This window comes from Borostomias antarcticus, assembly GCF_949987555.1.
Source record: "Borostomias antarcticus genome assembly, chromosome: 6".
NCBI lineage: Eukaryota > Metazoa > Chordata > Actinopteri > Stomiiformes > Stomiidae > Borostomias > Borostomias antarcticus.
The window spans coordinates 14,509,836-14,533,799 of NC_140239.1; the positions used below are offsets into that span (position 1 = coordinate 14,509,836).

Below are 23,964 nucleotides of genomic sequence, written 5' to 3' on the forward strand. Positions count from 1 at the left end.
ATTAAGTAAGACAACAAACAAAAAACAAATCAAAAATAACAATAAAATGATATAGCAAAACTAAATTAAAAGTGGAGACATCTAGCTTCAATCACATAGTCGAGCACATCCTTGATATAAGATTATAGAGAGGCACAATCACATTTTCTATAAAATAGCATTATACAGAGGCACAGTCAATTTGGTGTGATGGGAGGGTCTTCATATAATTCACATAGGGTTGCCATATCTTGTTAAATGTTTTGCTCTTATTCCTTAACCAGTAAGTAATTTTCTCTAGGGGTATACAGCTATTAATTTCAGAGAGCCACAGTCCAATTGGCAGGGGGGCATCTAATTTCCATTTTAGGGCGATACATTTTTTTGCAATGGCCAGCAAGATTTCGCTGAGTTTTATAGCGTGGCTATTTTTGAGGTTGGATTTGGTAAAGTTACCCAGTAAACAGATCTCTGGATCCAATGGAAAGTCAATGCCATGAATACTGGATAGCGTGCCACATACCCCCTGCCAGAACCCCTGTAGTTTAGAACACTGCCAAACGGAGTGTAGGAACGTTCCCTCATCCAAGCCACATCTGAAACATTGGGGCGATATCTCAGAGTTGTATTTGTGTAGTTTACAGGGGGTGATATAGAGCTGATGCAGGAAGTTAAACTGTATCAACCTATATCTAGAGTTTAAAGTAGAGGTAACACCATCTCTGCATAAATCCCTCCATAGATCCCCATCCAGATTTATTCCCAGGTCTTTCTCCCATCTAAGTCTGGATCTATCCATATCAGGTATTACTAAACTTGACATAAGAGCTTCATACATTCTAGAAATAGTTCTAAACAGTGGTTGGTCAGAATGGCACACTTGTTCCACAGGTGTCATGGCAGGCAAGTTCCATTGGCCTTTGTGGTTGACTCTGATAAAGTCACGGAATTGTAGATAGCTGAAGAAGTCTCTATTCGTCAAAGAGTATTTCTGCTTAAACTGTTCAAAGGACATAAAGATTCCTTCCTCATAACAGTGTTCTAGGTGGTTAATGCCTTTCTCCCGCCATATCCTAAAGTTTCTATTCTGTAAGATCATGGGTAGCAGACTATTTCTCCATAAAGGGGTTTTAGGGGAGAAGGCTCCTTGTTTGAACAGTCCATTAAGTTTCCACCAAACTTTAACTGACTGAGTAATCAGCGGGTTATCTGTTGCAGTTTTAATTAACTTTGTGTCCCATTTATCCAGCAAATCTGTCGGTGACTCCTCATTCATCTGTATCTGTTCTATGTTAAGCCATGAAGGGGAAGGACCACTGTCAAACATCTGTGCCAAAAATCTGGCCTGGGCGGCACTGTAATACATTTGAAAGTTAGGGAGTTTCAGCCCTCCTTCATCATAATCGAGAGTTAATTTGTCCAAGCTGACTCTTGGAGTCTTACCATGCCAAATACATTTCCTGATCTCTTTGTTGAGTGAGGAGAAAAATGATAATGGGACATGAATCGGAAGTGACTGAAACAAATATAGGAATCTAGGAAGGACATTAATTTTAATCACATTGATTCTGCCCAGTAAGGTGAGTGGCAAGTCCATCCATTTTCTTGATTCATCCCCTACCTTCTGCAGCAAACTGGTTAGATTGAGTTTGTAGAGATTTCTAAGGTTGCTATCCACAAAGATACCCAAATATTTGAAACCGGTAGGTGACCACCTAAAAGGAAACTTATGTTTGAAACTGTTATAATCAAATACAGATAGTGGCAGGATTTCACTTTTATCAAAATTAACTTTATATCCAGAAAAAGAAGTATATGATTTTAATAGGTCCTGTAGATGGGAAAGTGAGCTTTCGGGATTAGTCAAATATAGAATAATATCATCAGCAAAGAGCGATATCTTGTGCGTATCGGGGCCAATCTTGAAGCCCTCTATATTAGGATTGTTTCGAATGGCCTGAGCCAGTGGTTCGATGGCAAGCTCAAAAAGGGCGGGGCTAGCTGGGCATCCCTGTCTGTTGCCTCTGTAGAGATGGAAAGGGTTGGAGGTAATCCCATTAGTGGCAATCCTAGCTCTTGGAGATTTATAGAGTGATTTTATCAAATCAATAAACACAGCGCCAAAACCAAATTTTCCCAGAACACTAAACAGATATGGCCATTCGACCATATCAAAGGCCTTCTCGGCATCAATTGAAACAGCCAGACTTGCTATTTTATTTTTATTAGCCAGATGGATTATATTAAACAACCGCCTTAAATTATTGGAGGACAGTCTGTTAATTATAAAGCCTGTTTGATCAGGATTGACCAGCAGGGGGAGATATTTCTCTAACCTCATATATCATTTAAGTGACCAATTTATAATCTATGTTGAGGAGAGAGATTGGCCTATAGGAGGCACATTTTAATGGGTCTTTTCTTTCTTGTAGATAACTGTAATAATAGCCTGTGAGAAAGAATCTGGAAAACACTTATCCCTCCTAGCTTGTTTGAGTACTTCCATTAAGAGTGGTGCAAGAAGATCCTTAAATTCTTTATAAAATTCCGAGGGTAAACCGTCTTCCCCCGGAGATTTATTAGCAGACAGAGATTTGATGGCTTCTATCAACTCAGAGATAGAAAATGGTTCCTATGACTTTAACACGCCCAGTCCCCAGTCATGATCAAGGCAATTGGATTTGGCTCTAGAATTTCGCGATTTTATGAAATAAAATAAACACATTCTCGTCTCAACAAAATAACAAGGGTAGAAACAAATTTCCTGAAGTCAGGATAAAACAGAGATGGGGAAAAAAAAAATGCATCACTCAAATGAAATGACACTAAAATGAACTGGCTTCATTTACAATTAAGAAAACATCAATTATCAATTAATCAAAAAATCCATCAAAGCTTCATTTGTATAGCTAAAATTGTATATCTAAAACTTCCCTCTTCTGCATTTGAGGACAGAGTATTGGGCACCGCTTCGGACAAAATGGTCTCTTCCCTATGTCATACTTATCTGTCGCTCACGGTGAGTCGGTGACATGGCGTTGGCCCTGCATCTCACGAACCACAGGTCGCCCATCTGTAGAGAAACAGGCCGGTAACCTCCATCTCCACCTCCGGTCCTGTGTCGTCTCCTGGTTCGGCACTCACCCATCACTCCCGGAACGACAGTTGTCTGTAAAACACTCAGAAAAACACTCAGCCCCGATGAATGTGCCTCAAACTATAAACATGAGATATTTAACAAAAACATTAAACACATACAAATAACCAAATCATCACACAGCAACAAAGCAAATCGGGGGCCAGAGGTTTACTAGCACATAGCCCCATCGAAAGAGAACAGCCCTCAGCGCTGTCTCATATCCTCTTTCCATGCTGGAGCAATCTTCAGACATCAAACCCCCAGGTGTCGCAATCCTCTCTGACACCCAGAGAGCAATGTCCGTAACAAGATGGTAAGCTCACCCCGTCTGAAACAGGGAGAACACTCCAGAAATGTCCAAGAATGACCCTCAAGTCATTCGTGACTCCACACAGTTCATAGCTTCATGCTGGCGAGGGGCTACTCCTTGGTAGCCCACACAATGCACTCCAGGAAAATCTGAAAACATCAACACAAAACTTCACAGAAACAGAACATCCTATAGAAATAGACTAAACCTAAAATACTACAAAACAGAACAACCTAACCAAGGAGACGTGTACACACACCTGAATCAAAAACACAGGTGAAATGTAGACGACATCCACAAGTTTGATCGAACAGAAACCCTAAACAGAAATGACATATAATGCTAAACATCCAGTAACCTCATGTTCCAACACATATCAGAAAGAGATAGACAAGACAAACAAAAGTTAACAGACAAACAACAGGTTCCAGGCAGTCCCCAGGAAGGCACGATCCAGGCTCCTCAAAGACCTGCCGCCCAGGGTCCATACCACCTGAAAAATAACACTCAACACAGACTGGGGTCAATATAGCAGAGGGGAAGGCCTAAAGCCAACTCCTCACAAACACATCATCATTATGTGAATGAAATTCATACAGTAGAATGCATAAACGAACAGCTTATGGCCATTCATTGACCGTTGAAACATAAACTCCTGAATCAAAGCGAAAACCATAACCTAAACTCAAACACCTATTCAAAACCCTGTCAGACTTTTGAGTTCGCACCAATACCTAAAAGATCATCCTCAGAGACATTCTCAACAACTTAAGACTCAAAGGCTCTACATCTATTTCATCCTCCCACCATCATACACAAACCTTACGTCCTCAGCTACATCTGTCTTCTCCTGTTTATTTACCTTAAAAAAATATGGCTCTATCTTGGCTAGTTAAAATCTCCCTTGTGGGTTGTTCAAGGGAACTCCAGCAGGTGGCGCTCGACCCCAAATCTGAGGCTCTTCCTTATCATTCAGCTTGCGGTAACTGTGACACCGTTCAATCCAGTGGCCATACTGACCACAATGGAAGCATGAATCGTCTCTATCTTCACTTCGATTATACCTTTTTCCTCGCCTAACCCTACCAGAACGCTTCCTATTGTTTCTCTGTCGCCACTGTGGTCGTTGTTGGTTCCACCTCGCACCAGCAGTTTGATTGTCCAGCTGTTGTAACTGAGCAGCTTGTAATCTGGCTGCACCTAGCTTCATTTCTTTCAACTCCCTCTTTTCAATGTGATCACTTAGATGCTCCGCATAGCGGAAATGGTCAACAACTTCTTCGAGAGAAGTCGATTCCCAGGTGTGGCACATCAACCTAACTTGGTCGGACAAAGAGGAGAGAGAGTTATTCATCAATTGTTGTTTCAAAATCTTTTTATAATCGGCGTTCGCTTTGTCCATGCCACTGTGTGCGGCGAAAACTGATTCTAGCCGTTCCCAAAATTTCTCGAACTGTTGATCGGAATTTTGTTTGCAATATGTGATACGGTCCCAATCCATCTTTTTAGGGAATCGAGTTTTGATTCTGTTCAACAGCGCAGTGTTTTGGTCAGCAAAATCGACATGAGAAAAAGGCAACGTAATATCAAACGGGTCTTTTACTTCGATCCATTTTAACCCAAGTACTTGTCGCATGATCATGGCGATTTCCTCGGCATGAGGCTCATACATTCGAACTAAACTGTTAAAAAGATTCTCGAATCGTTCATGTCTTTGGTTGGATCGGGCAAGGTTTTAGCTACATTACGCAGTTCATCAGAGCGCCAGGGTCTATAAACCGTAATCTCTGGAGTCCAGGCCGCATAACCAGCTGCATCATTTATTTGTGAAGGGCGAGGAACAGGGTTTGGGCAGCGTATCAGTGGCGCTTGTATTTGCGGTCCCTCCAGACTATCTCTAGCCATTTGCAGTTGTTCCAAATTAAACTTAGCCTCAGATATAGCTCTAGCCAATTCTTCCTTCCTGACCTGTTCTTGTTCGGACGAATACCTCGTAGAAAGGGGCGCGCTTAACTCGTATTGTAGAGGGGAGAGAGAAGGGGCGTGGCTAATGGCGGGAGCATGAAAAGGGGGAAGAACAGCCTGGTTGGGTGTGAGCACGGAGCAACGAGAGGGGGAAAAATCTAATTTTAAATCAGAGTTATTCTGCTGGGGAAATGGCGGAGAGACTGTCTGCTGAACCTCCTTATCTTTCCTTCCTGACCTAAAAAACCTCTCTCGTGCTACTCTCTCCCAAATCTTAAAAGCAGACCAGTCTATAGAATTAACAGACTTTTCCCTTAACCTAGACATCTCAACCACCTCTAGCTGAGCCCGAATCTTAGCTAAAAATTTAACACTAAGTCTCAGATGGGGATGTAAGAAATCAAAAATGCTTTAGCGCATAACGAAATCTCATCAGGGCTAGACAAATTGCAAGCTAGCAGTAGAATCCTGTTACATATAGGCATATGTTAGTAGCCGGTGTTACAGGGACACCTAGTGGTGCTCCCAAAATGTTGCATGTAAGACCCGGATGTTGTATGTGAGCGTGCGCGGGGAATTCAGTTTAATAAAAGCTATACTGAAACAAATCCCTAATAAACACGACGCAGCCTAAAACCCCAAAACAGCAATGAAAGGAAACCTTATAGTTAACTCACGGCGGGAAAGAATACAATTTCGAAAGAAACAAAGACACATTAAACCGCTCAGTACTCACCCAGTCAACTGGTCCTTTGTTCTCTGGCTCGATGGCGGATCACCGGGAGAGCGGAGTGGTGTTTTCCTGCGTCTCCCAGACAACCAGCTAGCCTACTGGAAATCTAGCAGTTACGATTTAACAGTGTACAAAATGTGAACAATACCTACCTGGATAATAGGCGCGCTTAACAAACAATACAAGGCAAGAGCCGAAGCTAAAAAATGCAATCAAAAATCCCACTGAGCCGGCGAAAATAGCGCTAGACAACCACAAAGACAACACAACAACACGACAAAAACAGACACTCCGGAGATTAGCTGGTAATCGCACTCACTGCGAACTTCAACCCATTTGGAAATCGCACTCACTGCGAACTTCAACCCTGTGGGAATCGCACTATCTGCGAACTTCAACCCTGTGGGAATCGCACTATCTGCGAACTTCAACCCTGTGGGAATCGCACTATCTGCGAACTTCAACCCTGTGGGAATCGCACTATCTGCGAACTTCAACAATTTGGAAATCGCACTCACTGCGAACTTCAACAGGTTCCCTTCTGTGCTAATTCTGGAACATCGAACTAAAGCAACCCAAAACGTTATCCTAGAAGTGCACTCTCACTTCTTAACTACAGCCGAGCCGACAAACAATCTAAACTGTAGTCTACATCAACTGTAAGGGAGCGAGTCCCAAACCCAAAATTACACCTCTTCTGAAGAGAACCCCGGTAGCCTAAACAAGGACGAAGTCAGAGAACAATGCAATATCCACTGTTAAAAACAACGCCTTTCGCCACCACCTTCCCCGGGGAGTTTTGCTTTCAACAATACGCCAGACCATCACAATCCGAAACTAAAACAAGGCAAATACAACTCAGAACCATAAGAGGGTTCGTTTAAACGTACCTGTGAGCCTCAAGAATCCAGTGGAAGAACTGAGGAAATAATCTCGGCGTGCGCTCTGGCGCAAGAGAGAAGATTGACTTTCCAACGCCCACTATAATGGACCGACACGTCTGCCGACCAGTTCATCCACTGGAATCCCGAAGCAACACGCAGGCAGTCCTCCCATTTTCATCCGCGTCGCCAACTGTGATCGTATTTTAACTGATCTAGTCAAAAGGATTTACCAAGATTCGCTCAAAAGGTTAAGTCTGGTTTATTGTGAAAAGCATACAAGCGCAAGGACTTCCTGAAAACGCAGCAAGGGTGGTTTAGTCAGCGAAGTGCCCGTTTGGTCTTCTGCTGTGGCTTATATGCAGTCAAAACACAGGTAAGGTCCTTCCAGGATGTGATTGGCTACTGCATTGTACATCATATGAAATGGCAGGCGTGGCCAAGAGTACAGACATGTGACATGAGAAAAAGGGCGGCAATTGGGGACAAAGGATGGTTATTCTATTGTAGACAGATGGCCTTCTGGAAGCCATTTTGTATGTTAGCACAGCTATGTGAATATTTGGGGGAGGTGATGAATTACAAAAGGAGTGAGAGGACAAAGGTTTAAGGTGTTTGGATGTAAATTCCTGAACAAGAGAAACTGCTGCTCGCTCTTCTTTCTTCTTTAACACAAACTCTAAACCGAACTTGCGAGCTCTCATATAGTTGAAAACAAACGCTGTTATTCTAGTTTGAATAATCTAGCCTATAAATGGTTGAATATATGGGTAATAATAAAATAGCCTACGTAATTTCGTGAAGATCCGTTACAAACAAATAGAAGATTATTTGCAACTGCTTAAAGTCCAGTAGTGTAGAGCAATAAGCGTACCCTACTAACACAGTGGGTTGCAGCAACGTTGCACATAAGTTGTACTTAGGTAAGTTGCAACGTTACCATCAGGCGATGTTGTGACAACGTCCATCTATGGTCGAAAATAACTTTACCCTCCTAAGTCTAATTAGACTTTACTGCAACGTTGCAGAAACATTGGCAACATGGGTCCCTGCAACGTCATTACATAACGTGAGAGTAACATTGTATTACAGTCCTATTAGGCTAGCAATCGGGCTATCCCGTGACGTCACTGCTTGCTGGTTCACAGTTAAAGTAGGCGGTTCTTTGCCAAACTGCTCCTGTATTATTTTTAATTTTTTTAATTTTCGCTTATATCCTTCATATTGTACTGTATGATGAGGTTAATAACTCATCTTAGAAATGTTATTGATTGTATATTTCCCTGTTTGTTATAAATTGAATGCTTTTTCATTTATTAAAAAAAATTCTACTAACTTTTCGGTGTCGACCAAGATATCAATTTTCAAAAGACGTGTCAAGAAAACCCATTCATTCTCTCGGCATTATGGAACGCTACCACTAGGGGGCGATGAGATTACTTTCCCTCCCTATAGATGGGTTCGCCGCCTACGTCACAGCAGAGCGAGCACGCAGCCTCTAGGCAAAAAGGCTAACGAACTCGCCACAGTAGCCAGGAGCTCCGTTTCATGTAGCTAATTATGCCTCAAAGCTGCTGTGCTGTGAACTGTACAAACAGAAAAGAACAAGATGATGGCCTCAGATTCTTCATCATCCCCTTGAGATGTCACCCTTTTCAGAGGAACCACCGAAAGCTGTGGTTTAAAGCCATAAAGAGAACAGATTGGGGACCAACAAACACTTTTTTGTGTGGTGCGCACTTCATCTCTGGTAAGTTATCTAGCTAACGTCACCTCGGGGTTTTTTTCTCATCAAATTACATTGATTTGACCGTTGGTTTAGCTATTTATTTGTTTACTTACCGGTAATATAAGATTTAAGTAAACAGAAGTAACTCATAACCTGCACGCTAAACTAAGTTCAGGAATTGGAAGCCCAATGATAGCTAGCTAACGTTAGCTAATGCTAGCTAGCACGCTACCTAGTGTTAGCTAGCTAAGTCAAGGCCCGAACTTGGCTAACGTTTAGACAATATTGCAAATACTCCGACAAACTATTGCAAACCTTTTTTCTGTTACTGCTGGCTTTGTGTTCACCGCGAACATTTGCAGAAACATAAGCGAACGGTCTGAGCTGGTAGTTTGTGTTAGTTAACGTTACTCTAAAATGGCCGCTGGACATGTGAAATGTTTGTTTGTTTGACTCTGCTGAATTTGAGACTCACATTGGGAGCTCGCTCGTGTCAGGCTTTCTAAGGCCATCACGAATCTTAGGCTAATTTTACATAGGCAACAGTGAAGGCGAAGCCAAGATAATGCTTTATATATTTTCCATTTGTCTGGAAAGTGGGAGACTGAGAACGATGCCACCCACGAGGTAAGCGAGGTACCATGGACAATAACGTTAGCTCGAAACAAAGATGGAGGCAGCTTTGTTTGCCACATTAGTAGTATCGGTGTGTATTGTTGGAGTTCACGAGTCAAAAACAGGCGTTCCTGTTAAAACTGCGAGTAGTAACGCGTGATTCACGGGCCTTATACATTTAATCTATGCACTGCAGTGGCTAATGCCTAAACTAGCTTAATGTTTCCCACACTGATGATTGACCGCCATTGACCGCATCTGTCCTGGGCAGATGCCGGCAGAGAATAAAAAATAAAAAAAGAATAGTATAGAATAGTGGCGTGTCGGCTGTAATGACTTGTTGAATTGTTGTTTTAGTCGCTTCTTCCCCTCTGCCTACTTTCCCATAGGGTCCTTATGTGTTTATAACCTTAATATTTTTTTGTTTATTGGGCAGACTGTATTGCAGTGTGGAGTTTCTGGGGGAGGACAGTGTCGGTTGTCTCAGTATCCTGGCTCTCCAAAAAGGATGGGGTAAGAACATGTTTGTGTGAACAATGTTTCTGATTGGTGTGCTACTTTTCAATTGTACAGGGAAGCGGGTACTAACATGGTTTCACTCACAGTTGCAGATGTGTTCCTGGCCAATGAACAAAGTCAGCCAACGGATAAAGAGCTGTGTGGAACCTAACCCTGGCTGGGCGCTCCACAGAGTCCGGGTTTTCCCAAAGTCCACAACTGGTACTGTTTGCATTTTAAGCTGTTAAAAAATACTGATGGGGGGGGGGGGAAAGATGATGACTCATTATTCTGAGGAAAAAGGATGGCTGAAATGTATTGATTATGGTACTTTGTGCACACAGATCATTACGAAGGTGCCAGGCTCATGGCAAAAGTCTTTGAGCAGCAGTCGTCAATGGACGAGTGCCAAGACGTTCGAAAGAGACGGCGCAACACGCGCTATCACTCCAGTGACGAAGGTAATATACTAAAGTGCATTCAACAGTCCCAAAAGAGTAGTACTTTTGAAATCGAGTAATCTGAGCTAATATACTGATATTCCACTAGATATTCCAAGCCCAGGACAGCCATTGGTCCCAACAATGCAGGCCAAAGACAGTATGCCAGGTGCCGGAGTTGAAAGGCCTCTGCCGGCTGTCCAGTACATTCCACGTGTGCTGTACAATTCAGGTATGCATGTTTGTGTTGAAAAGAAATGTCTATGCCTACTGCACACTGATAGTTGGACTATTTTTTATTTATTTTGAATACCATTTTACTCATCTTGCAGATTTTCCAAGCTTGTCCCATGTGAGCGAGCGGGGCCCAGACCCCAGGTATAGCACCCCAGCCAGATCATATAGCACCCCAGCCAGACCAGGTAAGAGTGGCATGTACTGCTGTGGTGTTGTGATGTCTACCTGTTAATGTCTTAATTTATTTTCCTTCAAATGCCAGAAGCCAAAACATGCTGCCAACACCATACAGTTTCCTGCTAATCCCTTTCCTTTATCCCTTTTGTTTTTCAGTTAGGTCTGTGATGCCGTCGCCCAAGAAAACGGCTCCAGCACCATTGACTCCATGTACCCCTCTACCGAATCGATGCTGCTCTGCAGATGCTGGTATGGAACTACTTCATGTTGCATGCAGGGATATATTTTGAGTTTCATTTAGTTTTATGTCAATGTACTTATAGCCACATCTGTGTTTATCTAGATTTCCAGAGGTCTGTACATCAGCAGTTCTCAGACTTGCGGGAGCAACTCCGTGAGCTTGCACAGAGTGTGAGGGAACTGGCCCAGAGCATGCGGCCTGGGGAGTCTGGAGCCCAGGGAGAAGTGCTGGATGTACTGGACCCTGCCCAAACGGAGGAGGAGCTGCAGGTCTTTGAGGCCAGGTTGAAGGACCGGGAACCTCAGAGGAAGATGGTGAGTGTCTGCAGGGCAGAACTTTGTCTTATTTTTGCAGGGAAGGGTACAGTAAATGACTGTCTTTGTTTTGCAGACAATACCTAGGTGCCATTGGTGGCAGAGACTTGGCGGACACAGTCCGACGGGTGCTGTCAGCTGTTGCCACACATGCGGTGTGGAGCGCCTACAGTGTGCACGGGAAGAAGCCACTTAAGAGTATGACACTCTTCAATTTTCTAACACGTAAGAAATTGTTCATATTTTTAATATTTTTTAATACATCGTCTTTGTTCCATGACCGATGTGAATTGAAACCATTACCTTTCTTGATAACTTAAAGGTGCAGTTATGGTCTCTATGCCGAAGGCTACGATGGCGGAGGTGGCCGCCCAGCTGCAGGAGACATTAAAACATGCCCCTGCTAAATGCAGAAGGGTAAGTGATGTCTTTTTTTTTTGGTTTCTCCTACCCAGTGACACTGCATGGTTCCAAAGATTGTGTACCACTTTTTTGTGCATGTATGTGCGTTGTGTATTTACGGCCATTTCATTATGTCTTTAGATATCTGCAGAAGTCCGCCTGAGCACAGCCCATCCAAGAACAGTCCATCTGAGCACTCCCCAGCATTCTGATGAGGAAGACTTCCCTTCCTAGCTGCCCCCCAGCCCATCTGACGCCCACCCGCAGCCCATCTGAGCACAGCCCCCCCCCCCCAGCCTATCTGAGCACAGCCTGTCATTTTTTTTGTAAATAACTTTTTTTTGTAAATAACTGTTTTTTGTTTGTTTTTTATCCTTTTTGTTTTAAAAACTTGTTTATCATGTTGCAGGCCAGACATTGTGTGTACTTTTTTAATAAAATAAATTGTTCTTAACTGTTAATGGTGTTGTCATAACTTTTGTACCATAATTTTGCTTGCTGCATTGACTATAGCATTAATAGGCTCTTTGCACAAGCTCCACTACTTCCTGACACTCTACAGGCGTATTTCTTTCCTGTCCTATACTAGTGGATGGAAGTGATTGATCAGGTGTGCTGCACTCCGGATTCATCGCAATTGCTATCCAATAGTATAGGACGGTAAAGAAATATGCCTGTAGAGTTTCAGGAAGTAGTGGAGCTTGTGCAAGGAGCCGATTTGTTTTGTAATGCAAAAAGTAATATATAAACGTGTATACAACGTTGCAGCCATATACATCGAAATCATCATGGAAATCACAACGTTGTGTGGACATTGCAGACACGTTGGGCCTGCACGTTGCAGCAACTTTTGTGCAGATACCGCGTTTGCGTTGCATGCACGTTTAACTTGACGTTGAGTGGACCATACAAAAGTCTAAATCGCACGTTTCTGCAACATTGCTGCAACCTGATTGTGTTAGTAGGGTACTTCCCTTGCGACTATTTATCAACAACCCTTATGGAGTTAACTACATCCATCTTAGTTGCATAAATAAAGTAAAACAAAATAAATCAAATTGTCCAGAGGGGAGAGTCATAGGGGGGAAAAGGAAAAAGTAAATGCCTGTAGGCTATACGACATGACTTTCATGTCCATCTGGTAATGTCCGTATCCCTGATCATTCTCCCACAGATCAATCACGAATTAAAATAAACAGAGGAAAGCGGATTATATGCGCACTCACCAATATGCCTACACTGCAAACGTGTTTCTCTCGAGGCTGTTTACCAACAGCTCCTGGGTGAACGTCCAGCGAAAGGGAGAGAGAAATTAAAGTCAAAATGAGGCCAGAAAGCATTGTAAACGTAAGTGAAGTATTGTAAACGTAAGTGAAGTATTGTAAACAAAAAATATATAAATTATTACTTAATTATTAAAAAATAAAATAAAAATTGCATTTACAATACTTTTTTGCGTTTACAAAACCTTTTCTGCATTTACAAAACTTTTCTGCCTTTACAATACTTTTTCTGCGTTTACAAAACATTTCTTGCGCTGCAAAACATTCTGGGGCCTCATTTATCATTGAGGTACGTCATATTTTACACGGTCTTTTTCGCGATTTCAGGCGTACGCCATTTCCCCCCCCCACATTGCGATCTATCAAGCCGAAAGGGCGAAAATTTAGTCGCCTTTCTACACGCTTTTGTAGGACACCTCTCAAGTAGCCGTACCGATTTACACGGTTTTCTACACCCTTTTTGAACACAGGGGGAACTGGCGACGCAGGTGGTGCGTCGGTAAATTACACTGTTTGATGGAGAGAATAAGAGCGACAGTTTCTGAACGCACAATCATGTAGGCTAATAGCCCAATTCAGCACAAACATATATCGCAATGCAAGATTAGACGTGTCCTCTAACCGGCTCATTCAGGGTCCGATATGGATTTGTTCCCCAAACTTAACCTATGCGCTGTCCCAAACCTTTCCGCGCTATATGCCACACACCTAATGCAGGCACTCCATCAAACGGCAATAATTGACCAATTATATTGTCATTAATATGTGATCATGTGGACCTGTTTGCTGTTTGGTAAGCATATAAATGACAGTCCTCCTGTGCGTAATGCGAGCCTAAATGAATCCGGCGCTACTCGGCCTACTGGCCGAGATAGAACTCCAAAGAGGTGACGGCGATGGCAACTGCACCCACATAAGGGCACCATCAGTGAATGAATACGTCTATGTGAATCGCAAAAATGTGCACACTATAAATACCCAAATCATATGTGACGCCGACATGCTCATCACAAGTGTAGTGGCACGGTGGCCTGGCTCCACGCATGACTCATTCATCCTGGCGCACAGCAGGGTAGGGGCTAGACTGGAGGCAGGCGCTGCGCGTGACGGCTGGCTTTTTGGTGTGTGCATAGCCAAGATACATATTCTTTGTCTTATTTACTTTAATCTTTATTAGCATTTTCCATCCATACAACGACAATACAATAAAACATAAAAACTTACAATAACAGCTTATGGTTACTTCCATCCATGCAGCTTTTTTTTCTTACTCAAATATGACAATTTTAATATTAGTGGTATCATCACACTTCCTTCTATAATCCATCCATTTTTCCCAACTCCCTTCAAACTTTCCTTCCTGCATCCTCAATGCATAAATAAATCTCATAAATCTCCTCCACAACACCCACCACTGCTCCTTGGTTGGGGGTTCCACCTTATACCAAGCCCTCATTATTGTCTTTTTACTAGCAACCAATAGTACTTTCACTAGGTATCTGTCCCCTCCTTGTACATCATTCTGTTATGTTTGCCAAGATGTATATTCAAAGCTGATAAGAATGAGAACCAGTCAAGACCCCACCACAAAATGAGGACCCAAGCCCTCAGCCCCCTCCCCGTCATGAGGTTTACCAGCGGGGCCAAAGGGCCCACACTGAGGTCATGCGCCAGCTATGAAGACACAAACAACTAAGGTTCACATTTCTACCATTTTATTGTCTGTTGGTGGGTGACTGTGTGAGGTGTGTGAGTGCGTTTGTGAGTGAATGTGTGAGGTCCGTGAGTGTGGTAGTGAGTGACTGTGTGAGGTCCTTGAGTGTGGTAGTGAGTGACTGTGTGAGGTCCGTGAGTGTGGTAATGAGTGACAGTGTGAGGTCCGTGACAGCATGTGTGAGGGAATGAAGTGCAGTGAGGATGTCCTGTTGGCTCTGGTGGTGTAGTGTGGTGACCTCTACCAACTGCTGCACAACTGCCCCACAACTGCCCCAATCCCTTCTGCCATTTCCCTCTGGGCCTCTAGGGTCATGAGCCTCCAGCACAGCGTCTGAGAGGAAGCCCAGCCCTCAGGGACCCTTGAGGCAGGGACGCTGGCAGCCGGAGGTGGAGGCGTGGGCGGTGGAGACGGAGACGGAGGCGCTGGAGATGGCACTGGAGGTGGAGGCCGGTGCGCTGGAGGTGGAGGCACTGGAGGTCGTGGCGCTGGATGTAGAGGCTGCAACCGGCGGGGGCACGACCGTCAGGTCAAGGACCACTGCAGACTCCCCCTCCTCTGAGTCCCACCCCACGTCAGAGTCTGGAGAAACAATTTCAGTCATTTTCTTTGAGTTTGTCTGTTAACTTGATTATGCATTAAACATTTCATTGTGTAGCCATATTCAATTGATATGTTTTTCTGTTGGCAGCCAAATAAATGCTTAAGTGTGATTTACCGGGTGATTTAGATGAGAGCCTTAATTTCCCAGAGGGGAAATGTTTAATGTGGTCTAATATTATGAAGTGGTCATCTGTGTTATCGTTCCCTGTTTTTGGTCCTAAATCAATCATAGCCTACCACAGAATGTGTGGAATGTTTGCTTTCCTCACAGCCACATAATACAGAATGTCCGTGTAGCCTACGCCAAATACAGGATGCACGAAACGTACAGTAGGCTACCTAAACTGTAGGAGCAATCAGACAAATGTAGGCTCGTACAAATAGCTTACCTTCCGAAGATGATTTTCTTTCCTCGCGTGGACCTCACCAACAAGCACATGCACCTCCGTCTCCGAAAAGTTTCTCTTCTTCCGCGTTTTTCCATAAACGTATTTGTCTGTCCTATGCTCCACGCTATATTATGTCGGTTCCTTCTGGGGTATCCACGTTGTGCGCTGTCATAGTTTTGACCATATATGGTTGAATTTGGGCGTGGAGAGGGCGGAACACGGGGCGCGTGCGCGTACGCTCTCTTCTCCGCCACTGTCGGATTTTCTGTGGTGAATTTGGCGCAGCAGCGTGTACGACATTTTTGATAGATCCGAAAAGCGTGTAAATATTCTCGTCGTACGCTACTTTTCTCATTTTCCTCGTTTTCGTCGTACGCCCTCTTTTACACCTGAATTTACACGCTCTTTGATAAATGAGGGCCTCTCTTTGACGTGGGGGCGGGGTTAGATGAGTGGCGTGTCCAGAGAGGAAGAGGCGGGGTTTCGGGATGCCCACCGCCATATATAAATCAAAACCATAGAAGAAGTCCAAAAGACGTTGAGCGCTAGTTTTCGAAGGATGGCGGATCAGAGCGGTTCGAGGCCCAATGCTTCCAGTGCAGGATCTCAGGTATGTACTGTTAATAAGTTCGCCTAGAATGTAGGCTAACGTTAGCTAGCTAGCCACCATGATGCAGCATAGTTGGCGTGCTGTAGCTAGCGCTGTCGTTAGCTAGCGTAGGCTAGAATAGTGGAAGCTAACGTTAGTGTAACTGTAGCTAGGCTAGGGTTGTGATAATTCGTGCATAGGATTGTGTAATGCGACCTCCGGGGATAATTAGTTACCATGTCGTTTTAATATATTTCGTTACTCGCCAACCAAACCCTGGGGTAGTTTAAGGATTAAACGGTAGGTTAACTTACAGTAACGTTAACATACAGTGGCCAAGGACATCCTCAGCTATCATGTCAGGTATCAACTATCAGTTGTTACATGTCAGGTATCAGTGGTCAGATGTCAGGTATCACAAGTCAGTATCAGATGTCAGGTTAGCAATGTGATACCTGACAACTGATACCTGACTTGTGATACCTGACACATGACTTCTGATAGCTGATATTTGACAGCTGATAACTCCTGAGGATGTCTTAATATGGCCGCCGTATAACATACTGTAATACTGTTGTTGTCAGTCACATGCAGGTTACCCCATATAACTAACACGTAATTGTCACTTCATATTCAGCAGTATCCTGATGTCGCAAGAGCGACACAAAGTCTTGTTACTGCACTGACAGAAAGCCTCAGTTATGCTCGGAGATCTCAAGGGCTGGTGCAACAGACACAAAGTGTCAGTCAGCCTCAGAGTCCTCAAGTGCAGGTGCAGCAGCAGACACAAAGCATCAGTCAGACTTGGGGAGCTCAGGTGGAGCAGCAGCCTCCTCCTCAACCACGTATAGAGCAAGCCCAGGATATGGCCAGGTTATAGCAGCATTCAGTTTCACTGATAAGTGTAGTTTGTCTAGCTAATTAACTGTTCACTGTATGGTTAATATTCTGTTTATTGCTTGCAGATCATTCCCTGGTATGTTCAGGAAGGCCGTCTCAAAAAAGAAAAATGTCAAGTCACCAATGCATGTGAAGGCGACAACATCTTGGAAGCCTTTTGCTTTCAATGTCTACTTATTAAGTCAAAACACTGACATGTCACCTTCGCCTGCGGAGGAGCTAGAGTTGCTCCAGGCTGGATTGGGCAAGCGTACTATTACCATTTCTACAGACCTTGACACATTCTGAAGTAAGTAAAGCTGTACAGTCTAGCCTATGTTTAATAAGAATTTGTGTACATTTTTGTTAATGAGGAAACAATAACAATTAGAATTTATTGTCATTATACAGTACAAGTACAGTACAATGAAAATAAGTGATATTAGAAAAGAACAATATATTAACGCTGCAAGTGTCAATCAGACTCATTTTGGCGTGTGAGAAGACTACTAGGCTTCGAGCCCCTCACATTCTCGTAGTAGTGACACTCTCCTGTGTGGATTCCCACAGCCTCCAGATTTCCATATCCCTACCCTGATTTTGGATTCCCTACAAGTTTGTGAACCCCTGTAATACATAAACTGTGTGCATTCTCCCTGTTCTTTTCTTTACTTTCTGCAGTTGGGGAGTTTATTCGAGGCAGAATTCCCCAAAATGCATTCACTGACTGGAGGATGGCTACTTTATATGGCAACAGGTGCAGCATATCATGTCAAATAAAGCAGACACAAGTCCTGTGAAAAGCTGTGCTGAATGTCATTTAAACATGGCTACAGTAAATGTATGGCTTCGTGAAAGCATAAGTGTACTTATTGTGTGATTTTTCTACAAGCGTTTATTGTTCTAATACATTTAATGACCATCTAATACAAGTATGACCATCAGTTGTGGAATATGTACTTGAGAGACCTCTGTAATGTGTTTTTGTATTGGCAGGAGGTAATGGAAAGCGAAAGCTGACTCTTATCCCCCCAGACTCAGAGGGCTACACAGGGGCTCTCATCAAGATGATGACTACAACAGGAAGGACAGCACTCTACATAGTTCCCCTACAAGACCAGCTATGTCTCGACCCTCTGCCGTCCACTGCATTCGAATTTGCTAAGATGCCAAAGGCGCAATGTCAAAATTGCAAATCAACAATGCCACTACAGATTCTGTTCTTGCATCTCCAATCCTGTTGTGGCAGAGCATCATCTGAGAATGAAGAGGTATTTAATTTACACTTGAGCACGTATTTGAGCTGAATATTAGTTTTAATTTTCTCACATTTTAACATGTAATATATATATATATATATCTCCAATGTTATTTTTTCAGACTTCTGGGACTGATGATGTTCAGTTAGTTCAGATGCTGTCCAGTACTCCACCCCCCTCAAAAACATCAAAGGTGATATGAATCTTTAAGTTGCATTTGTAATTATTAGTGGTTGCAACAATTTAGTTTACTGTCAACTTGTTTTCTATTTACAGGAACAGGAACAATGTCCCATTTGTTCGATCTGGTTTACACAGACGGAGTTGCCCATACATGCAAGCACATGTGGAGAGTCTGGAGACAGGTAATATGTCTTGTAGTTTGGTATTGTTTAATGTTTGTCAGTTATTGGGTCTCATTCATTAAATGATGTTGCGCAAATATTTTGTTCTTACACTTCACCCTAAGGGCTAAAAAAAACTGTGAGTGTAAGAACATGTGAATTGAAACTTTTGGTAACACTTAACTTGAAGTTTGTTCATTAACCCTAACCCTAAATGCAAATGCCAACCCTTACTGCAAAGTTAGGGATAAGGTTAACCCATTCAAAATTACATAATACATAATAAATTACAAGGTAAGTTATGTATTCTAAAATGTTTTATTTTTATTTTATTCAATTGGCAAATCCTACATGTACTGTAATCCCAAAGCACGTTTTATAAACTGTTGCTAGCTGTTGAGTGCATTCTGTCGTTTCAGGTTGAAGAAGAAACCGATCTCTCTCCATGGAGTGATGCAATAATTAGCTGTGGTTTCACTGGGGCCATCAAGCAGGAGAACAGAGACGCCATCATACGGTATAAAACATACTCTTAAACCAATAAAAAAAAGAGACAAATACATACGTGACAGCGGCTGGTGATTTGGTCCGCAACTCGGCAAACCCCGAAATGCGCTAGAGGGCAAAATAAATTAAAAAACGTTTTTTTTCGTTTTTTGTTTTATTTTGTATTACCAAAGTTGAAGTTGTGAAGAACCCACTTACTATAACAGACAACAGTTTTAGGTTCACGAAATACGTATAATTAGTCTGCAAACTAAGCTCGTTTTTAGCTGATTTCGAGCCGGGCTTGGGGGCGGGCAGATCGATTAGCATGATTTGGTTTCATTGGCTATTGCTTCCGGGTTCTCCGCCCCCCACCCTTCCCCAACACGCCGGCTTTGTTTACATTCAGTCCCAAGTTCAACCATGGATGCTACAGCTTTTGCTAAAGAGAAGACGGGGATGGCATCCAGGACATGGAAAGAGTTTTAAGAGCAGCTAAAACTCCAGCAGAGCAGGACTCGTTCGTACACAGAGTTTTATTCTTGATGACTGTATCAACAAAGCAAGTTGCTACCAAGCGCAGAGTTGCGTCGAACGACGTACCAGATTCACACCACCGCCAAGCATTCTGCTTTGCTTTGGGATAAGCTGATCTTTATACTATCTGTGCTGTTTACATTACATTAACGTTAGTCGTTTAGCAGAAGCTCCTTTCTAAACAAGTGACTCAGTCTAGCTAGCATAACAAAGGCACTAGCACTAACTAACAAAGGCTAGCTAGCTAACGTTAGCTAACATGCTAGTGAGCTAGCCCTTTGTTCCTAAACTAGCCAGCTAGTCTATTTAATCAACACATTCTGGTACTATTTTATCTATATGGAGTGCCAGTACTGTGGGCAATAGTTTAATGTACTTTCTTCCTTCTATTCTATTGCAGTTTTGATGCTGAGAGACCTGGCATGGTTGTGGCCAGAGAACACCGTGATGCACCGGCAGTCGAGTTTCAGCTGCTGCGCAAGCCTGATGTCCTGCCCCCCAGAGAAGGTCTTCTTGTGCAAGCCCCACCCGGACTGGACATGGCCAGACAGACGTATCTCTTTGACAAGATCAGAGAGTTCTGTTCTGAGGGACGAGACGTCACATGTCCCCCGCCAAACTCCACAGCAGCTCAGAACAAGACTGTCCGCTTGTAGATTCACTGCAGATCATCAGGACGGTCAGCACTGCAGGAGAAAGGCCACAGCCTTTTTCTGTTTGTATACTGAAGCGTTGCTTGTTCTCTTGCACAGACTTGCCCACACTCAGCATTTTTTGGGAGCGCTGTACTCGATATGCCGCACAGACTGCATTGTTAGAATATTGAATACTGAGCTGAGTACTGTTGTTATTACCTTGAGTATTGAGCTGGGGACTGTTATTACTTTGTTGTACACTTGATCACAATGAACACTATGCACCTTGTCTATAAAACAGACAACTGACTGTACACTTTAACACTTAGACTGTTGCCTTTTTTTGTACACTTAACTACTTATGCTTGTACTTTATATCATGTATGTGACAATAAAGAACGTTAAATTTCAACTTCATCTTATATTGTTCTTAACTGCATTCACAACACAAGATTAATACTGACTCAAAGAGTGTGGGGTCATCAGTGAGAGAGCACCCCACTTGGCTGCCACTCTCAGTTAATACCCCAAGTTGACAGCCACTCTGACAGATAATGACAGATCGTCAAGTGGGGGAGTGGCTGGGGGAGGGGTTACCAGGCTATTGTTCACGCCCATTACCTGGCAGTCAGAGGTGTGAAAATGTTGGAGAACTTTGGAGGGAAATTTCTCAGCTAAGTTGATTTGGCAGTACTAGCATTCAAATAAGCATATCTTCTTCAATTATGTAATGTACAATAATTTCAATGTATGAGACCTCATTTGAAAGCTTACAATGTGCACTTTCATAATCTGTAATAAACTGAAAAATGAAAATGCCTAGTTGAGGACCAAATTACCAGCGGCGGTGACTCTGTCCATCCCTAAAATTATAATTTCATGTGAAATGTCCATTTAACACTTAAGATTCACAACTTTTAAGCAATATAAATCTTGGGTCATTCTCATTTGTTACAAAATCTTTTTTATTCAAGAGCTATAGTGCTGCATGCAACCCTGCGTCTGGTGCCAATGTTGAAGCAGCTGCGCAAAGGTCTCCAGGTTCACAATTTTGTGGAGGTCCTGGAAGAGCACCCACAACTCTGCCAACGCATCTTTGTCCCTGGTTCCATGGATGATGACACAAAGGTTGCATAAAAATGCTTCTTTGCCCCATATAATACAATGGTCACTGTATATCAACTCACAATGTGGCCCTCAGGAGCTAAAGTTGAGTATCTATTCTAATGTCTTTCTCCAGGCCGATGCAGACTTCATCATGATGAGCATCCTTCCGGAGCTGTCTGAGAAGGGGACGGTCAGAGAGATCCGTGAAAATAAAATCATCAATTTCTTTCAAGATTTCCTTCAAGAAATTGAAACAGAAGGTATGTCTCTGTCAAGTCCCACTCCAAGCCTTTTGGAAGCATAGGTATGACTAGATAGAGTGCATTCTGTCATGAAAACATTGATTCAGCAATCTATTGCTGAATAGGGTTAGAAGTTGTCCTCAGCAACAGATCTAGCGCTGGACAAGCACGGTACACTGACTCCATCTATACAGCTCCCCGTCCACAGGGAGTACACTGACTCCACCTATACAGCTCCCCGTCCACAGGGAGGACACTGACTCCACCTATACAGCTCCCCGTCCACAGGGAGGACACTGACTCCACCTATACAGCTCCCCGTCCACAGGGAGGACACTGACTCCACCTATACAGCTCCCCGTCCACAGGGAGGACACTGACTCCACCTATACAGCTCCCCGTCCACAGGGAGGACACGGATTTGGGCTCTTATGAAGTGAAAGTTGCTGACATGTTGACCGTTGCCTTGGCTTTGTTCAGTCACCTCTTCCCCCCCTGCTGCAGTGCTGGATGGAAGGGTCCGCAGGAGGCTACAGCCTGGGTGGATGTCATGCTCTCACCTTCATCTCCCTAAGGGTGGATGATGTCCCATGTTATTCTCCCTCCTTTCTGTTGGCAGGTTGTTCTGATGGCGACAGTGCCCAGCTACACCCCGTCTCTGTGGGTGAGGGTGTGCCATGTCCTCCCCAGACTGGATCTCACCATGCAGAGACAGCGTCTTCCTCCACGACACCTGGGAGTACCAGCAGGTAACACACAGCCAATCACAACACTCACAAATTGACTAGACAGTATAACCATTGTGAATGAACTGCAGGAGGCAGTCTTTACGATATGACATAAAATGATTGACTGTGCTGTTATGTCACGTGTGTTCTAGAGGACAACCTTGAGGGTGTTCCAGTGGACCAGCCGGATGGAGAGCCCTTTCACCTCACTGTGCCCTATGTTATGCAGTGGCTTACTGGCCAGGGACACAAGCCCCTTCTTCTTTCTGAGCTGCAGGAGTTCAAAATTATTTTGAAATTTGACCATGAATGTAAGCAGAGGATGCCAGGGCACACACTGTGTTTCCCAATTGTAAGTGCATGTGCGAAAACCATTACATTTCCTACTGTGCACATGGACAGCTATAATGCATTCAAAACCATCATGTTGCTATCCATTGTCTGACCATGGGTTCAACAGAATTTAGTGTTGGTCCTCTGAGAATGAGTTGACAGTTCACCTTCCACTCTGAGAATGAGTTCACCTTCCACTCTGAGAATGAGTTCACAGTTCACATCTTAATCTCAGTTCATGAAAGACTGGTGTACTTAAATGAGAAACCAGGAGGAAGATATTTCATTGGCAAACAGGATGTACCTGAATTTGTACTTGAATTTAAATAAAAATAATTGAGAAACTGAATTTCATTTGAGTTATAAATGATCGAATGTGAAATATTAAACTGAATGGCCTGTTTACCACTAGCCTTCAAGTTTCTAATCAAAAGGGATCTGTATTGGTCATGACTGCATGTTAAACAGCTGTAAAAAAAAAAAAAAAATGTTTATATATATAATCAAATCCTTATACCCTGAAAGTGTAGTATGATGACAAGCACTACAGCCAATGCCTGCTCCTGTCACTCCTCTGGTCCCTTTTTATTTATTAATGCATAAGAGGCATTCTGATTCAGTCATAACGGCATCACACCTAATGTGGGTTGAATACACAAACAAATGAATCAATCATGATGAAGGCAAACACTTCTATTCGGTTTGAAGAAGCACAAAGTTCAGAACGGCTAGGTAAATGTCTCGTCCATAGTCATGGCTTGGTGAGGTTGGTTCAATGGCTGCTTGAAGCTGGGCCATGCCTTGGGCAGTCAGAGGGCATTCAACTGGAGGGACCACGATTCCAGCGGATAGCTCTTCTGGGACTCTGGCAGTGTCAGGTTCATGCTCTTGTACATACTAAAAGAAAAACAAAACACAAACTGCCTTAGAATGGACTAAAATTAAGAATAAATCCAATTAAGAATGAAATGGCAGAGAACAGACGTCAGTCATGGCCAATACCTCCACATTGTCTGGAGGGGTGACAGGGTTTCGAATGAGTCCCAGTTCCCACATTTGGTTGGGAGACAAATTTCTCTCTGTACGCAGAGGATGGTTATTCCAGCCATTGGTGAAAGAAACAAGGTTGGCCTGGAGGCAGGGCAGGAACACATACTGAGCACAAAACAAGTGCAG

At 43.3% G+C, this 23,964-nt stretch overlaps 2 protein-coding genes across 2 annotated transcripts; both read left to right on the forward strand.

The window, feature by feature from the left end:
- The first annotated feature begins 24 nt into the window (after positions 1–24).
- LOC311310289 (uncharacterized protein) lies at positions 25–12,065 on the forward strand. Its single transcript, XM_084439718.1, has 10 exons — positions 25–9,864; positions 9,957–10,071; positions 10,194–10,310; positions 10,399–10,521; positions 10,622–10,711; positions 10,860–10,952; positions 11,047–11,258; positions 11,335–11,483; positions 11,581–11,675; positions 11,802–12,065. Exons 2-8 carry the CDS (start codon positions 9,963–9,965, stop codon positions 11,452–11,454), a joined length of 864 nt encoding a protein of 287 aa, XP_084295844.1. The 5' UTR covers positions 25–9,864; positions 9,957–9,962; the 3' UTR covers positions 11,455–11,483; positions 11,581–11,675; positions 11,802–12,065.
- A 6,226-nt stretch (positions 12,066–18,291) lies between these two features.
- On the forward strand, positions 18,292–22,978 carry LOC311310050 (uncharacterized protein). Its single transcript, XM_084439433.1, has 8 exons — positions 18,292–18,388; positions 18,498–18,569; positions 18,653–18,741; positions 19,140–19,237; positions 21,353–21,506; positions 21,619–21,745; positions 22,347–22,476; positions 22,608–22,978. The coding sequence occupies exons 3-8, from the start codon at positions 18,664–18,666 to the stop codon at positions 22,618–22,620; spliced, it is 600 nt and encodes a 199-aa protein (XP_084295559.1). The 5' UTR covers positions 18,292–18,388; positions 18,498–18,569; positions 18,653–18,663; the 3' UTR covers positions 22,621–22,978.
- Positions 22,979–23,964: the final 986 nt, after the last annotated feature.

What these genes read in the sequence shown, in the direction of transcription:
- LOC311310289 (XM_084439718.1), top strand. Translation starts at nt 9,963, where the DNA reads ATGTGTTCCTGGCCAATGAACAAAGTCAGCCAACGGATAAAGAGCTGT. An exon ending in TAGCACCCCAGCCAGACCAG is followed by an intron (nt 10,712 to 10,859) that starts GTAAGAGTGGCA and finishes TTTGTTTTTCAG; the next exon opens with TTAGGTCTGTGATGCCGTCG. An exon ending in ATGCTGCTCTGCAGATGCTG is followed by an intron (nt 10,953 to 11,046) that starts GTATGGAACTAC and finishes GTGTTTATCTAG; the next exon opens with ATTTCCAGAGGTCTGTACAT.
- LOC311310050 (XM_084439433.1), top strand. Translation starts at nt 18,664, where the DNA reads ATGTCCCATTTGTTCGATCTGGTTTACACAGACGGAGTTGCCCATACA. An exon ending in CCATGGATGATGACACAAAG is followed by an intron (nt 21,507 to 21,618) that starts GTTGCATAAAAA and finishes GTCTTTCTCCAG; the next exon opens with GCCGATGCAGACTTCATCAT. An exon ending in TCAAGAAATTGAAACAGAAG is followed by an intron (nt 21,746 to 22,346) that starts GTATGTCTCTGT and finishes TTCTGTTGGCAG; the next exon opens with GTTGTTCTGATGGCGACAGT.